Genomic DNA, 17,599 nt, shown 5'->3' on the forward strand with positions numbered 1-17,599 from the left:
ATGGGCACAAAATACCCTACTGGATTAGACCAGTCACTTAACCTGTTCAGTAAAGGCCACAACGACCTTCATTTCACCTGGGCCTCTTTATACCATCATTATAGTATCGTACATATGCCCGGAAGTACATTAATATCATAATAGACTGAATTCTGGGAAGGAACATGCGCAGTTTAAAAAAATGAGGTCACTGGCAATCACAGGTGTCAATCAAGTGGTCCCATGCCCAGAAAGGAACAGCCCATTCTAGAGAAAAATGGGTAAAACTCCAAGCCCTCGCCAGTCAGCGCCTCTTCAGCTTTGCCTTTGTTCGGGGCCTGCCCCAAACCCTCTGGAGTGTACTTTCTCTTCTAGTAATGGCCCTTGAGCCACTGTGTTCTGCTCGGGCCCACCTCTATCTCTTTAAAGTGTACTTTTTCTTCTAATAAACTGCTCTTTCACTACTTTAACTAGGTGTCTTGTTCAATTCTTTGCTCGAGATGCCAAGAACCTGGACACCGTGCCGAGAAGGGCCCACTCTCTGGTAACAAGGATTGGAAGTTTCTTGCCAAGTATTGTTTAAGGAAGAGGCACCAGGCTTCAGTGTAAATCTTTACATGTCTTATTGCCTCATTATTCACTCTCAGCAGTACTTCACCATCCTGGTGAGTCTCATTGATAAAAATTAGCTTCGGTTTTACTTTCATGCATGGCTACCAATACAGAGGCCTACATTTTACTTAGTTAACAATCAAACAGATGTTTGAATCTTGTATTTCAATTGTTTACCCTCTTTGATTGTTGTACAATAACCAGCCTGAGGTTCTTTTTACCCCTTTCCTGTACTGGATCCCCTATTTCCTGTGTGTCTTTTTTCTCGGTTTACTCCTTTGCTTTAATAGAGCATATTTTCCAAGGGCTTCCTGAGAAAGGGTGCATATATGGGAGGTAAATTATTGGAACCATTCTATGTCTGAAAATGCTTTTTTTTTGCTTTAAATTTGATGGACTATTTGACTGAGTATAGATCCTAGGTTGAAAATTATTTTTCAGAGAAAAAAACAGTTTAGAGTTTGGTGGCTTTGTTCATTTCTATTCTACCTCCCAGTGTTGCTAAGAAACATGAAGACAGTATTATCCCTAACTCATTCAACATGATCTATATCTCTCTGGAAGCTTGTGGTATTTTCTCTTTGTCCCCAGTGTTCTAAACTTCAAAATTATATTTCTTAGTGTGAGTCTGTTTCCAATCATTGCTCTGAGTATTTGGTGCGTCCTTTTAATCTGGAAATGTCTCTCTCAGTACTGGGAAATTTTCCTGAATCATTTCATTGATGACCCCTCACCTCATCCCTACTGTTGCCATTCTTTTTGGAAACACTTTTATTTTTTTGGACTAGTCCTCAAATTTTGTGCTCTACTTTCTGGGAGATTTCCTCAATTTTACTTTCAATTCTTCAGTGGACGTATTCCTTACCTTGTTTTTCATATTAAATAGGTTTTATTCCCTCAAAATATTTTTTTCATAGTATCTAGTTTTTGTTTCATGACTACAGAAATTTCTCTTAGTTCTCTGAAGATATTGATAGGGCTTTTAATGTTTTCTTTCCCTGCATATTCTGTTTCCTCCCAGTTGCTCTAAAGAGTTTGTTTTGATCTTTAGCTTCCACATTGCAGGTGTTCCTCGAATATTTTAATCTTGGTCAAATGTTTATGATTAGGAATCAGGAGCTTAAAAAAAAGCTGGTTCAGAGCTCTAACAGGGTTGGAATGTGCTGTCAGTTGTGAGCCTCATTGTATGGTGATCTGGCTGAACCATTTATTTGTTGGGGAATCCCCAGTAACATCTTTATATCTTTTCTCTGGGGCAAGTCAAGTTCCCCAGAGAAAGGTCTTCTAGTCCCCTGCCCTCTTGGTAGGAGGTAAGTGAGGAAAGGGGATTGGGAAGCCTCAACTGTTAGTTCATATACAATTGCTTAATTTTCTGTTTTCAGCATAATACCACGTCTTCAACGAGAGACTAAAGATACTAAAGGCTCTTTTCACTCTTTACAAGGAAAAAATTTTCAGATTGATGAGGGACAGTTGCCCGGCAGCAGAGACTAGAAACAGACCTATTTAACTGCTCCTGAAACACCTTGACACATTTTAGCCATTCCTTTACCCATTTCAGGAGGTGCTGAGATTTCCAGTTCTGGAGCCTTTGGAGAATTCTGTTGTGTAAAGATTGTTTCTCAGTTTTCTCTACTGTCAGTTTAAGGTTTGGTGATCTGCTAAGTCACTTACCACTTGTCCATGTGATTTCCAGCTTCCAGATTTTTGTTGCATCGTGTCCTCTCCTGTTCCAAGATTAAGGATTTACCTGTTTGTTGTTAATCCCTACCTTCCAGTTTCAGTAGGAAGGGAGCAAAAATAGATGTAAATATTCAACCCACCAACCCATTCAGAAATCTAGCCTGACTTTTAGTTTTGATTTTGTATATTGAAAAATATTATTAGGATGTATGTATTATATTTATAACTTGCCTTTTCCCACAAAGGATTTGTAGTGGAAGTATTTGTCATAATGTTATTTTGGTCAGTGTTTAAATTTCTTTCCTAAAAAATGTTTCCCCATTATTGTATATTATTAGTGAACTTAAGACTCATCAGAGGCATTTGTATAGTTCTTTTTTTCCCCGTTCTTCTGCCTGCTGCCACCTCCCACTCCAGTTCAAGCCATTGTTTCTCAGTCTAGTTGTGTAGGACACAGCTCCCTGGCCCATGATGGTATTGAGCCGTGCGCTCCCCCCCCCCCCCCCCCCCGGCTGAGGCAATCAGACACTGGTCGTCGGTTGGCCGCTCACAGCAGCTCAGGCAGCTATTGCCGGCTGCCAGCTGCTCACAATGGCTGCCGGCCACTCACGGCAGCACATAGCAGCCCACGGCGGCTCACACAGACCCCTGGCTGCTCATGGCAGCTCAGCTCCAGGGAGAGATTTTGTTCACAATCTTAGCTGTAGAGGGCATAGCTCACTGACAAATATGGGAATCGAACCACTGACCTCGGCTTTAGGAGCAAGGAGCTCCAATAACCTGAGTAACTGAGCCAGCCCTATGTAGTTCTTTTTCTCCAAAAGTTGAACTTCAGAGCATGCTGAAAAGTACCAAGTCATTTTTGTGTACAGAGAAATAAAACAACAATGTAAAACACAATAGCTTGTTCAAAGTATTAGCATTTCTTTTTTTAGTATTGGGGTGACAATTGTTAGTAAAATTACATAGATTTCAGGTAAACAAATCTGTATTACATCATCTATAAATCCCATTGTGTGTTCACCACCTAGAGTCAATTCTCCTTCCATCACCATATATTTGATCCCCTTACCCTCATCTCCCACTCCCCAACCCCCTTACCCTCTGGTAACCACTAAACTATTGTCTGTGTCTATGAGTTTTGTTTCTCATTTGTTTGTCTTGCTCTTTTGTTGTTTTTGGTTTACATACCAAATATCAGTGAAATCATATGGTTCTCTGCTTTTTCTGTCTTATTTCGCTTAGCATCATACTTTCAAGATCCATTCATGTTGTCACAAATGTTCCTATACCAGCTTTTCTTAACGCCAAATAGTATTCCATTGTGTACATATACCACAACTTCTTTATCCATTCAGCTATCGAAAGACATTTTGGTTGTTTCCATGTCTTGGCCACTGTAAACAAAGCTGCAATGACATTGGAACACACGTGTCTTTATGTATAGATGTTTTCAGATTTTTTGGGTAGATACCCAGGAGAGGGATTGCTGGGTCATAGGGTAATTCTATTCCTAATTTTTTGAAAAAGCTCCACACTGCCTTCCGTAGTGGCTGCACCAGTCTGCATTCTTACCAACAGTGTATGAGGGTTCCTTTTTCTCCACAGCGTATCCAACGCTTGTTACTATTTGTCTTGCTGATGACAGCCATTCTGACTGGGGTGAGGTGATATCTCATTGTGGTTTTTATTTGCATTTCTCTGATGATTAGTGATGTTGAGCATTTTTTCATATGTCTATTTGCCATTTGTATATCCTCTTTGGAGAAATGTCTCTTCAGGTCCTTTGCCCATTTTTCAATTGGGTTGTTTGTTTTTTTGTTGTTGAGTTTCATGAGTTCCTTATATATTTTGAATATTAGCGCCTTATCGGAGGCACTGTTTGCAAAGATCTTCTCCCATTCAGTTGGTTGCCTCTTTATTTAGTTGATGGTTTCTTTTGCTGTGCAGAAGCTTTTAAGTTTCATAAAGTCCCATTCATTTATTTTAGCTTTTACTTCCATTGCCTTTGGAGTCAAATTCATAAAATGCTCTTTGAACCCAAGGTCCATAAGTTTAGTACCTATGTTTTCTTCAATGCAGTTTATTGTGTCAGGTCTTATGCTTAAGTCTTTGATACATTTTGAATTTGATACATGGTGACAGATAGCAGTCCAGTTTCATTGTTTTGCAGGTAGCTATCAAATTCTGCCAGCAACATTTATTGAAGAGGCTGTCTTTTCTCCATTGTATGTTTTTTTCTTCTTTGTCAAAAATTATCTGTCCATATTTATGTGGTTTTATTTCTGGGTTCTCAATTCTATTCCATCGGTCTATGTGTCTGTTTTTCTGCCAATACCATGCTGTTTTGATTATTGTAGCCCTGTAGTACAAGCTAAAGTCAGTCAGTGTGATACCTCCAGTATTGTTCATTTTTTATTAAGTATGCTTAGGCTATTTGCGGTCTTTTGTGGTTCCAAACCAATCTGACAATTTTTTGTTCTACTTCTTTAAAAAAAATGCCATTGGGATTTTGATAGGGATTGCATTAAATCTGCATATTGCTTTGGGTACTATGGTCATTTTAACTATGTTGATTCTTCCAATCCATGAGCACAGAATGTCTTTCCATTTCTTTGTGTCTTCTTCCATTTCTTTTAAAAATGTCTTGTAGTTTTTAGCATATAGGTCTTTCACATCCTTGGTTAAGTTTATTCCTAGGTATGTTATGCTTTTTGGTGCAACTGCAAAAGGAATTGTTTTTTGTATTTCTTTTTCTGAGATTTTGGACTTTTGTACGTTGATTTTGTAGCAGGCAACTTTACAAAACCGTTGATTTTGTATTCGTTGATTGTTTCTAATAGCTTTTTGGTGGAGTCTTATAGTTTTCTATATATAGCATCATGTCATCTGCAAAGAGTGACAATTTAACTCTTCATTCCAATTTGAATGCCTTTTATTTCTTTCTCTTGCCTGATTGCTCTCACAAGGACTTCCAACACTATGTTGAAAGGCAGAGGTGATAGGGGACAGCCATGTCGTGTTTCTGAACGTAGAACAAAGAGCTTCAGCATTTTACCATTAATTATGAGATTACCTGAGAGCTTGTCATAGATGGCCTTTATTACGTTAAGGTATTTTCCTTGTATACCTATTTTATTAAGTATTTAAATCATAAATGGGATGAAAAATGGTGGTGTGAGGGGAGCCTCTGTAAAGCTCCCCTGGAATTTACAACTAATGGGACAACAACAACTCCACAAAGGACTCCCTGCACAGCAGACAGTCAAGACGAAGAGGCACACTACTGAATTCACCTCCAAGTGGGCGAATCACGCAAGTGGGGGAGGAGGGAAGGGAGAAGTGTGAGGAGGGAGCCGGGCGGGAGCAGGATGCAGACCCACCTCAGTGCTCCGAGCTCGCTGCATCCCGGAACTATCGCAGCTGCAGGAGAGGGAAGAACTTGGACTGCTAAGGCTCCGCTTATGGCCAACAGGGCTGAGGGGGCAGCATATAACACGGCTGAACCCAACGCTCACAGCAGAGACCTCGGAGAAAAGACTGAGGGAAGAAGGCTGAGAATGGTGGTTTAAGCCCTCACTACCGAGCGGAGAATGGAGGCCTTAGGCACTGAAACTAGCCGCCCCCTACCTAACCTCCCAGAGCTTGCCCCGCCCCCACCCGATCAGTGCTAGAAGTGATAAAGTAGCAGTGTCTGATCAAAAGGACAGAATATTTGCTGTTTTGAGAACTGTGGACAGCAGACACAGATTCGCAGCCCAACTAGTTCCGGCAAAGGGGAGGGATCCGTGGAAGCAGGACCACCTGTGGTGGTAGTGGCCGCCATTGCTCTGGGCCACCTCTCACAACTCAGCCCGCCCCTGGCCCCACCTATCTAGGCGGATCCCTGCAGGAGTAAACAGAACTGCTGAAACATACTGGCTCTGAATCGGTTGCAGAAAGAGCTTTGGAACTTCAAAAGCTCTCTGCACCCCCACAGGGATGTGGCGCCCTATGACACAGGTGAACTGTTAACAGAGGAGAGGCCCATCTCCCAGGGAATCCCCCCATTGTGTGAGAAGCTGGAATAGTGCAGAGAAAACATAGCACTACTGTGTAAGAGAAAAAAAAATAAGGCTGCAGTTGGAGAGAAAATAAAACATTCTACCAACAAGCACTGGAAAACAAAAGAAAGACCTCTTCCTATCAACCTGTTGCAGAAGCCACTCCAGTAGATGTCTAGGAAGAGAAATAATAAATCAGTAATTGCCATAAATAACCAAGGCAACAAGACAGCTCAGAAAGAAAGTGAAAAGTCTCCAGAAAAAGAACCTAAAGATATGGAAATATGTGACTTCAATGATAGAGAATTCATGACTGCAGTCCTGAAAAAACTCAACGAGATGCAAGACAACACAGAAAGGCAATTTAATGAACTCAGAAACGCAATGAAAGAACAACATGAGCATTTTACGGAAGAGATTGAAATTTTAAAAAAGAACCAAATGGTATTTCTGGATATTAAGAATTCAATAGAAGGGGCTGCACGGTCTGTGTGTTGTGTTGCGTTTCCATCCTCTTTCACTCCACGCTCCCCGCGGCGGCTGTGGTCTGAGGAGTGTCCTAGTGGCCTGCTCTCTTCCGTGAGCGCCCGCCTCCCTTGGCCGGTCAGCCCCGCATCCTCAGTCAATCGGCAGCCCGCTAGCGCTCAGCCCCCGCGCTCGCCGCGCCCAGGCCCAGCGACCGGAGCTAGCGTCCCGCATGAGAACTACCTCGCTCTGGCAGCACAAGCACTGGGAGCGGAGCGTTGCAGCGGCTGGAGAGCAAGCGAGCGAGCAAGTCCAAGGGGTGGCTGGGCAGGAGGTAGCGTCGCGAAGATGGTCGCCAAGCTTTGGATCCGTATGGCCAACGAGAAGCACAGCAAGAACATCATCCAGCGCGGCAATGTCTCCAAGACCTCAAGATATGCTCCCGAAGAGAAGGCGTCTGTAGGAACCTGGTTATTGGCTCTCTTCATTTTTGTTGTTTGTGGTTCTGCAATTTTCCAGATTATTCAAAGTATCAGGATGGGCATGTGAAGTGACTGACCTTAAGATGTTTTCATTCACCTGTGAATTTTAACTTGAACTCATTCCTGATGGTTGATACCCTGGTTAAAAACAATTCAGTAATGCATCCTGCCTCAGAATTACTTTTCATAGCATCCTTCATGTGTCATTCCAAGGTTTCTAGTCCATACCACGGTGCCTTGCAAAAGACACATGAATAAAGCAATAAAATTTGATTCTTATGCTAAAAAAAAAAACTCAATAGAAGAAATTTAGATTGAAATAACCAGCTTAGGTAGTAGAGTTGACCAGATGGATGAAAGAATCAGTGACATCAAAGATAGAAACCTGGAAATTACATAGATGGAAGAAGGAAGAGACTTGAGACTTAAAAGAAATGAAAGAACTCTACAAGAACTTTCTGACTCTATCAGAAAGAGCAATTTAAGAATAATGGGCATACCAGAAGGAGAAGAAAGAGAGAAGGGAACAGAGAATATATTCAAAAAATTGTTGATGAGAACTTCCCAAATTTGTGGACAGAACTGGATCCTCGAATCCAAGAAGCAAATAGAACACCTAATTACCTCAATCCCAACAGGCCCTCTCGAAGGCACATTGTATTGAAGCTGTCTAAAATTAACACCAAAGAAAGAATCCTCAAGGCAGCCAGGGAAATGAAGACGGTAACCTACAAAGGAAAGCCCATTAGATTCTCATCAGATTTTTCAGCAGAAACTCTACAAGCCAGGAGGGAGTAGAACCAAATATTCAAACTATTGAAGGACAGAAATCATGAGCCAAGAATAATATATCCAGCAAAGATATCCTTTAGATATGAAGGAGGAATAAAGACCTTTCCAGACATACAGAAGCTGAGGGAATTTTCTAATACACGACCTGCACTACAAGAAATACTAAAGGAGGCTATACGACCACCATCAACAGGGACAATTTGTGGCAACCGAAACATAAAAAGGGGGAGAGTGAAGGCCTGAACCAGAATATGGGAATGGAGAAAGTAAGCGTGCTGAAGAAACTGGAATACTCTAAATATCAAACTTTCTTTTACATAAACTTAAGGGTAACCACTCAAAAAAAAAATCCAGAACTGAAATATATACTGTAATAAAACAAGAAACAGAGGGAAACATCATAGAATACCACCACACAGAAATAATAGACAACAACAAAAAGGCAAAGAAACAATGCAGACACAGCCTTACCAGAAAACTAAAGACAGAATGACAGGAAATGCTCACGTATCAATAATCACCCTAAATGTAAATGGACTAAACTCACCAACAAAAAGGCAGAGAGTAACAGATTGGATCAAAAAACTAAACCCAACCATATGCTGTCTCCAAGAGACACATCTCAGCTACAAGGACAAGCGTAGACTCAAAGTGAAAGAATGGAAATTGACACTCCAAGCAAATGGTACCCAAAGAAAATCAGGTGTAGCCATAATTATATCAGATGAAACAGACTTCAGGGTGAAAAAGATAACAAGAGACAAAGACGGACATTTCATAATGGTAAAGGGGACTATACAACAAGAAGACATAACAGTCATCAATATTTATGCCCCCAATCAGGGAGCACCAAAATATACCAAGCAACTACTAACAGAACTAAAGGGAGAAATTGACAAAAACACACTTATACTACGGGACTTAAATACATCCTTGACAGCTATCCAAACAGAAAATAAATAACGAAATCGCAGCACTAAATGACACATTAGATGAAATGGACATCATTGACATATATAGAGCACTTCATCCTAAAACATCAGACTATACATTCTTTTCGAGTGTACATGGAACATTCTCAAGGATAGACCATATATTGGGGCATAAAAGCAGCCTCAGCAAATTTAAGAAGATTGAAATCATACCAAGCATATTCTCTGATCACAAGGCTTTGAAATTGGATATCAACTGCAAAAAGAAAGCAGGAATAAAGACAAATACATGGAGATTAAACAACATACTTTTAAAGAACGACTGGGTCAAAGAAGAAATTAGAGGAGAGCTCAAAAGATACATAGAAACAAATTACAATGAAAATACATCCTACCAAAATTTTTGGGATGCCGCGAAAGCAGTTTTAAGAGGGAAATTTATATCATTACAGGCCTATCTCAAGAAACAAGAAAAATCCCAAATAAATAACCTCATGTTACACCTTAAAAAACTAGAAAAAGAAGAACAAGCGAAACCCAAGTTCAGCAGAAGAAAGGAAATAACAAAAATCAGAGCAGAATTAATGAAATAGAGAACAAAAAGACAGTAGAAAAAATCTATGTGACAAAAAGCTGGTTCTTTGAAAAGATTAACAAAATCGACAAACCCCTGGCTAGACTCACTAAGATAAAAAGAGAGAAGACACTAATTAACAAAATCAGAAATAAAAAAGGGGAAGTTATCACGGACACCACAGAAATACAAAGGATTATCCAAGAATACTATGAAGGACTATATGCCACCAAATTTAATAACTTAGAAGAAATGGACAAGTTCTTAGAAACATATAGCCTTCCAAGGCTGAATCATGAAGAACTGGAAAATCTTAACAGGCCAATCACCAGTAACGAAATTGAATCAGTCATCCAAAACCTTCCCAAAATCAAAAGTCCTGGACCAGATGGCTTCACCAGTGAATTCTACCAAACCTTCAAAGAGGATCTAATACCAATCCTGCTCAAACTCTTCCAAAAAATTGAAGAAGAGTCAGTACTCCCTAACTCATTTTATGAGGCCAACATTACCCTGATACCAAAACCTGGTAAGGACAACACAAAAAAAGAAAACTACAGACCTATATCTCTGATGAATACAGATGCCAACATCCTAAACGAAATTCTAGGAAATCGAATACAACAATGCATTAAAAAGATTATTCATCACGACCAAGTGGGGTTCATCCCCAAGGCACAAGGATGGTTCAACATTCGCAAATCCATCAATGTGATACATCACATAAACAAAATAAAGGACAAAAATCATATGATTCTATCAATTGATGCAGAAAAAGCATTTGATAAGATACAACATCCATTTATGATTAAAACACTTACTAAAATTGGTATAGAAGGAAAATACCTCAACATAATAAAGGCCATATACGACAAGCACTCAGCTAATCTCATAATTAATGGTGAAAAGCCGAAGCCCTTTGCCCTACGTTCAGGAACACGACAAGGTTGTCCCCTATCACCTCTGCTTTTCAACATAGTGTTGGAAGTCCTCGCCAGAGCTATCGGGCAAGAGAAAGAAATAAAAGGCATCCAAATTGGGAATGAAGAATTTAAATTGTCACTCTTTGCAGATGACATGATGCTATATATAGAAAACCCTAAAGACTACACCAAAAAGCTATTAGAAACAATCAATGAATACAGTAAAGTTGCTGGCTACAAAATCAACGTACAAAATTCCATTGCTTTCCTATATACCAACAATGAAATCTCAGAAAAAGAGATAGAAAAAACAATTCCTTTTGCAATTGAAGCAAAAAGAATAAAATACCTAGGAATAAACTTAACCAAGGATGTGAAGGATTTATATGCTGAAAACTATAAGACATTTTTGAAAGAAATTGAAGACGACACAAAGAAATGGAAAGACACTCCGTGCTCATGGATTGGAAGAATCAACATAGTTAAAATGGCCATATTACCCAAAGCCATATACAGATTTACTGCAATCCCCATTAAAATCCCAATGGCATTTTTTAAAGAAATAGAACAAAAAATGATCAGATTTATTTAAAACCACAAAAGACCCTGAATAGCCAAAGCAATATTAAAAAAAAAGAACAATACTGGAGGTATCACACTTCCTGATTTTTGCTTGTACTACAGGGCTACAATAATCAAAACAGTTTGGTATTGGCGGAAAAACAGAAACATAGACCAATGGAATAGAATTGAGAACCCAGAAATAAAACCACATTAAATATGGACAGATAATTTTTGACAAAGAAGCTAAAAACATACAATGGAGGAAAGACAGCCTCTTCAATAAATGGTGCTGGCAGAATTGGATAGCTACGTGCAAAAGAATGTAACTGGACTGCTATCTGTCACCATGTACCAAAATTAATTCAAAATGGATCAAAGACTTAAGCATAAGACCTGACACAATAAACTGCATTGAAGAAAACATAGGTACTAAACTTATGGACCTTGGGTTCAAAGAGCATTTTATGAATTTGACTCCAAAGGCAATGGAAGTAAAAACTAAAATAAACAAATGGGATTATATGAAACTGAAAAGCTTCTGCACAGCAAAAGAAACTATTGACAAAATAATGAGGCAACCAACTGAATGGGAGAAGATTTTCGCAAACAGTTCCCCTGATAAGGGGCTAATATCCAAAATATACAAGGAACTCATGAAACTCAACAACAAAAAAACAAACAACCCAATTGAAAAATGGGCAGAGGACCTGAAGAGACATTTCTCCAAAGAGGATATACAAATGGCAAATAGACATATGAAAAAATGCTCAACATCGCTAATCATCAGAGAAATGCAAATAAAAACCACAATGAGATATCACCTCACCCCAGTCAGAATGGCTTTCATCAACAAAACAAATAGTAACAAGTGTTGGAGAGGCTGTGGAGAAAAAGGAACTCTCATACACTGTTGGTGGGAATGCAGACTGGTGCAGCCGCTATGGAAGGCAGTGTGGAGGTTCCTCAAGAAATTACGAATAGAATTACCATATGACCCAGCAATCGCTCTCCTGGGTATCTACCCCAAAAATATAAAAGCATTTCTCTATAGAGACACGTGTACTCCAATGTTCATTGCAGCTTTGTTTACGGTGGCCAAGACATGGAAACAACCAAAATGTCCTTCGATAGATGAATGGATAAAGAAGTTGTGGTACATATACACAATGGAATACTATTCGGCGTTAAGGAAAGATGATATAGGAGCATTTGTGACAACATGGATGGATCTCGAGAGAATAATGCTAAGTGAAATAAGTCAGACAGAAAAAGCAGAGAACCCTATAATTTCACTGATATGTGGTATATAAACCAAAAAGAACAAGACAAACAAATGAGAAACAAAAACTCATAGACACAGACAATAATTTAGTGGTTACCAGAGGGTAAGGGGGTGGGGGTGGGTGATGAGGGTAAAGGGGATCAAATATATGGTGATGGAAGGAGAACTGACTCTGGGTGGTGAACACACAATGGGATTTATAGACGATGTAACACAGAATTGTACACCTGAAATCTATGTATATTTACTAACAATTGTCACCCCAATAAATTTAATTAAAAAAAAACAACTAATGTGACAAAAAGCTGGTTCTTTGAAAAGATTAACAAAATCTCCAAACCCTTGGCTAGACTCACTAAGATAAAAAGAGAGAAGACACTAATTAACAAAATCAGAAATGAGAAAGGGGAAGTTATCACGGACACCACACAAATACAAAGGATCATTCAAGAATACTATGAAGGACTATATGCCACCAAATTCAATAACCTAGAAGAAATGGACAAGTTCTTAGAAACATATAGCCTTCCAAGGCTGAGCCATGAAGAACTGGAAAATCTAAACAGGCCAATCACCAATAAAGAAATTGAATCAATCATCCAAAACCTTCCCAAAAGCAAAAGTCCGGGACCAGATGGCTTCACTAGTGAATTCTACCAAACCTTCAAAGAGGATCTAATACCAATCCTGCTCAAACTCTTCCAAAAAATTGAAGAAGAGTCAGTACTCCCTAACTCATTTTATGAGGCCAACATTACTCTGATACCAAAACCTGGTAAGGACAACACAAAAAAAGAAAACTACAGACCAATATCTCTGATGAATACTGATGCAAAAATCCTAAACAAAATTTTAGCAAATCGAATACAACAATGCATTAAAAAGATTATTCATCACGACCAAGTGGGGTTCATACCTGGGGCACAAAGATGGTTCAACATCCGCAAATCCATCAATGTGATACAGCACATAAACAAAATAAAGGACAAAAATCATATGATTATATCAATTGATGCAGAAAAAGCATTTGGCAAGATACAACATCCATTTATGATTAAAACACTCAATGGAATAGGTATAGAAGGAAAATACCTTAACATAATAAACGCCATCTATGACAAGCCCTCAGCTAATCTCATAATTAATGGTGAAAAACTGAAGCCCTTTGCTCTACGTTCAGGAACACGAGAGGGCTGTCCCCTATAAGCAGAGGCTGTCACCTCTGCTTTTCAACATGGTGTTAGAAGTGCTTGCTAGAGCCATCAGGAAAGAGAAAGAAATAAAAGGCATCCAAATTGGGAATGAAGAAGTTAAATTGTAACTCTTTGCAGATGACATGATGCTATGTATAGAAAACCCTAAAGACTCCACCAAAAAGCTATTAGAAACAATCAATGAATACAGTAAAGTTGCTGGCTACAAAATCAACGTACAAAAGTCCATTGCATTCTTATATACTAACAATGAAATCTCAGAAAAAGAAATACAAAAAACAATTCCCTTTGCTATTGCAGCAAAAATAATAAAATACCTAGGAATAAACTTAACCAAGGATGTGAAGGATTTATATGCTGAAAACTATAAGACATTTTTGAAAGAAATTGAAGAAGACACAAAGAAATGGAAAGACACTCCGTGCTCATGGATTGGAAGAATCAACATAGTTAAAATGGCCATATTACCCAAAGCAATATACAGATTTAATGCAATCCCCATCAAAATCCCAATGGCATTTTTTAAAGAAATAGAACAAAAAATCATCAGATTTGTTTGGAACCACAAAAGACCCCGAATAGCCAAAGCAATCTTAAGAAAAAAGAACAATGCTGGAGGTATCACACTGCCTGACTTTAGCTTGTACTACAGGGCTACAATAATCAAAACAGCATGGTTTTGGCAGAAAAACAGACACATAGACCAATGGAATAGAATTGAGAACCCAGAAATAAAACCACATAAATATGGACAGATAATTTTTGACAAAGAAGCTAAAAACATACAATGGAGGAAAGAAAGCCTCTTCAATAAATGGTGCTGGGAGAATTGGACAGCCACGTGCAAAAGAATGAAACTGGACTGTTTTCTGTCACCATGTACCAAAATTAATTCAAAATGGATCAAAGACTTAAGCATAAGACCTGAAACAATAAACTGCATTGAAGAAAACATAGGTACTAAATTATGGACCTTGGGTTCAAAGAGCATTTTATGAATTTGACTCCAAAGGCAATGGAAGTAAAAGCTAAAATAAACAAATGGGACTATATGAAACTTAAAAGTTTCTGCACAGCAAAAGAAACCATCGACAAAATAAAGAAGTAACCAAATGAATGGGAGAAGATTTTTGCAAACAGTTCCTGTGATAAGGATTTAATATCCAAAATATATAAGGAACTCATGAAATTCAACAACAAAAAAACAAACAACCCATTTGAAAAATGGGCAGAGGACCTGAAGAGACATTTCTCCAAAGAGGATATATAAATGGCAAATAGACATATGAAAAAAATGCTCAACATCGCTAATCATCAGAGAAATGCAAATAAAAACCACAATGAGATATCACCTCACCCCAGTCAGAATGGCTTTCATCAACAAAACAAATAGTAACAAGTGTTGGAGAGGCTGTGGAGAAAAAGGAACCCTCATACACTGTTGGTGGGAATGCAGACTGGTGCAGCCGCTATGGAAGGCAGTGTGGAGGTTCCTCAAGAAATTACGAATAGAATTACCATATGACCCAGCAATCCCTCTCCTGGGTATCTACCCAAAAAATTTGAAATCATTTATACATAAAGACACGTGTGCTCCAATGTTCATTGCAGCTTTGTTTACGGTGGCCAAGACATGAAACAACCAAAATGTCCTTCGATAGATGAATGGATAAGATATTGTGGTATATATACACAATGGAATACTATTCGGCGTTAAGGAAAGATGATATAGGAACATTTGTGACAACATGGATGGATCTTGAGAGTATAATGTTAAGTGAAATAAGTCAGACAGAAAAAGTGGAGAACCCTATGATTTCACTGATATGTGGTATGTCTTGGTAACAAAAGAACAAGACAAACAAATGAGAAAGAAAATCATAGACACAGACAATAGTTTAGTGGTTACCAGAGGTTAAGGGCGGTGGCTGGAGGGAGATGAAGGTAAGGGGGATCAAATATATGGTGATAGAAGGAGAACTGACTCTGGGTGGTGAACACACAATGGGATTTATAGATGATGTAATACAGAATTGTACACCCAAAATTATGTAATTTCATTAACAATTGTCACCCCAATAAACCAAAAAAAGAAAGCAGTATCTTGTTTAGCAAACAAAATTACAATATCTATTATTCTCAGGTTTCCTTAGACTTTGTAATCAGAGCTGGGTTCAAATCCTGTCTTTACACTTCTGTGTTTGTGATCTTAGATAATGCATTTAATTCTCTGGGCTTCCATTCCCCTTCTGTATAGTGGGATACTTAACCCCACTTTGCTAAGATGGCTGTGAACATGAAATTAGGTGGCATAGAGCAGGGGTTTGGTCACCATGGGCATTCTGTTTATGGACTTTGGCCACTTTTGACAAGACAACCATAAACTGTTGGGAACAGGTGTAGCTACCTGCAAGAAGTGGCATTACTGCCAGCTGAATGGAGAAGAAGCCCTGCTTCCAGTGGCCCGCCATCTTGGGATCAGTTTCCTCTTCCGCTCGAGATTTCTCCCTTCTCTTCTGGCTTTTCATTTTCCCCTCTGATTCTTTCTGTTTAACTGTGAATCAAAAGAAGGAAATAAGTGTTAAGAGGAGCTTATATCCAAGCTGCCATATGTGAATGTACACGTGCTACAGAGATTTGGGAATGTTCTGGAAGCTCCTTGAAGGTGGAAGTTGTTCTTTGTGCTGCTGCCCCTTCCTAACAACCAGAAGAGGTACCTATCTAAAAGTGGATAGCTGAACAGTAACTAGTTATGTGCAGGGAGAAATTGAGGGGTGTCCTGATCCCCCACCTGCTACTACCAAGAATGTGGGCAGAAGGGAGCTAAGTTTGCCATGATGACAATAGCACCACAACATAAGTTTTCCTTCAAGTCAGCTCTTCACCAAACAATAGGATTGAGGTTTGGGCTTTGGAGTTGAACCACCAAAGTTCCAGAACCAGCTCTACCCCTCCCGCAGTGTAGTGCTGGAAAAATACCTTCCCCATTCAGAGCCTCAATTACCTCATCTGTCGAATGAGGGCAACAGCACCTCTTTCTGAGAAGAGTAAGTGAGCACCTCTTGCCATATGCAAAATGAATTGCAGACTAAAGGTAGGAAACAAAAACTTCAAAATTATTAGAAGAACACATAGGAGAATGTGCTGACATCTGAATAAGGAAGGATTTCTTAAACATTATCAAAAGTACAAAGTACAAAGGAATTGTTAAACAACTGGTGTACAAAAGACACTGTACATACAGCGAAAGGATAAATAACAGATCTCAGTCTGTGATGTTTAGAATGCATGTAACTGACAATGCATAATCATTCAGAAGATGTGAAAAATAAAGCTTATGAATCGATAAGAAAAAATTTGGAACCCAATGGAAAAATAAGCAAAGAAATAAGAATAGGCAAATCATATATGAGTGTGACCAAATAAGCATATGAGATGCTCTCAACCCCATTAGGAATCAGGAATTAAGCCCCTGACTGTGCCAAGCATGGGTGATAATGTGGAGAAACAAGAATTCTTGTTGTGTGCTATCAGGAGGGTGACCCAGAGAGTAAACTGGCAGCATCTCCTGAGGAGAAAAATGGGGGACTGCATGGGTGACAACTTAATGTCTCTCAGTGGGGGACTGCATGGGTGAAGGATGCTACATCTATCTAATGGGATACTCTCCAGAAGTTGTAATAAAGGAGCTGGACTTACATATATTGACACGAATAAATCTCAGGAATAAAGTTGAGTGCAAGGAGAAAGTTGCAGGAAGGTATTTGTGGTATGAAATTGTGGATAGCAAAGGGGCCACATGTTAAACCTGACAAGCTCAGGAGAATGAAAATAACAACATAGGATGGTGTGAACATAAAAATTCCTAAGGTGGGCCACGGCAGGAAGTCACATCCTTGGCCTACAGTTTCCTTGACAAAGGTCAATGTTTACCTTAAGTGACTCTATCTGTTGTCTTCTTGCATCTAAGATAACATGCCCTTGGAATGTCTACAGTAATCCCTTTTTTTGGACCTCCCAGGGGACACAACCCACCACACCAGAGCAGGAAACT

General features: G+C 39.2%; 2 protein-coding genes across 9 annotated transcripts in view; one reads left to right on the forward strand and one right to left on the reverse strand.

Moving 5' to 3' along the window:
* The window catches only part of GPX5 (glutathione peroxidase 5), a 75,413-nt gene that overhangs the window by 36,161 nt on the left and 21,653 nt on the right, over window positions 1-17,599 (reverse strand). For all 8 annotated transcript variants that reach the window (XM_081080678.1, XM_081080680.1, XM_081080681.1 and 5 more), the window contains one exon: window positions 15,953-16,099. In XM_081080678.1, the coding sequence (XP_080936804.1) occupies window positions 15,953-16,099 (147 nt within the window). The remainder of the gene's footprint in view (window positions 1-15,952; window positions 16,100-17,599) is intronic.
* LOC308495695 (uncharacterized protein) lies at window positions 6,665-7,986 on the forward strand. Its single transcript, XM_081080687.1, has one exon. The coding sequence runs from the start codon at window positions 6,702-6,704 to the stop codon at window positions 7,329-7,331; it is 630 nt and encodes a 209-aa protein (XP_080936813.1). The 5' UTR covers window positions 6,665-6,701; the 3' UTR covers window positions 7,332-7,986.

The sequence above is a fragment of the Rhinolophus hipposideros genome, assembly GCF_964194185.1.
Source record: "Rhinolophus hipposideros genome assembly, contig: HAP1_SCAFFOLD_174, whole genome shotgun sequence".
Classification (NCBI taxonomy): domain Eukaryota; kingdom Metazoa; phylum Chordata; class Mammalia; order Chiroptera; family Rhinolophidae; genus Rhinolophus; species Rhinolophus hipposideros.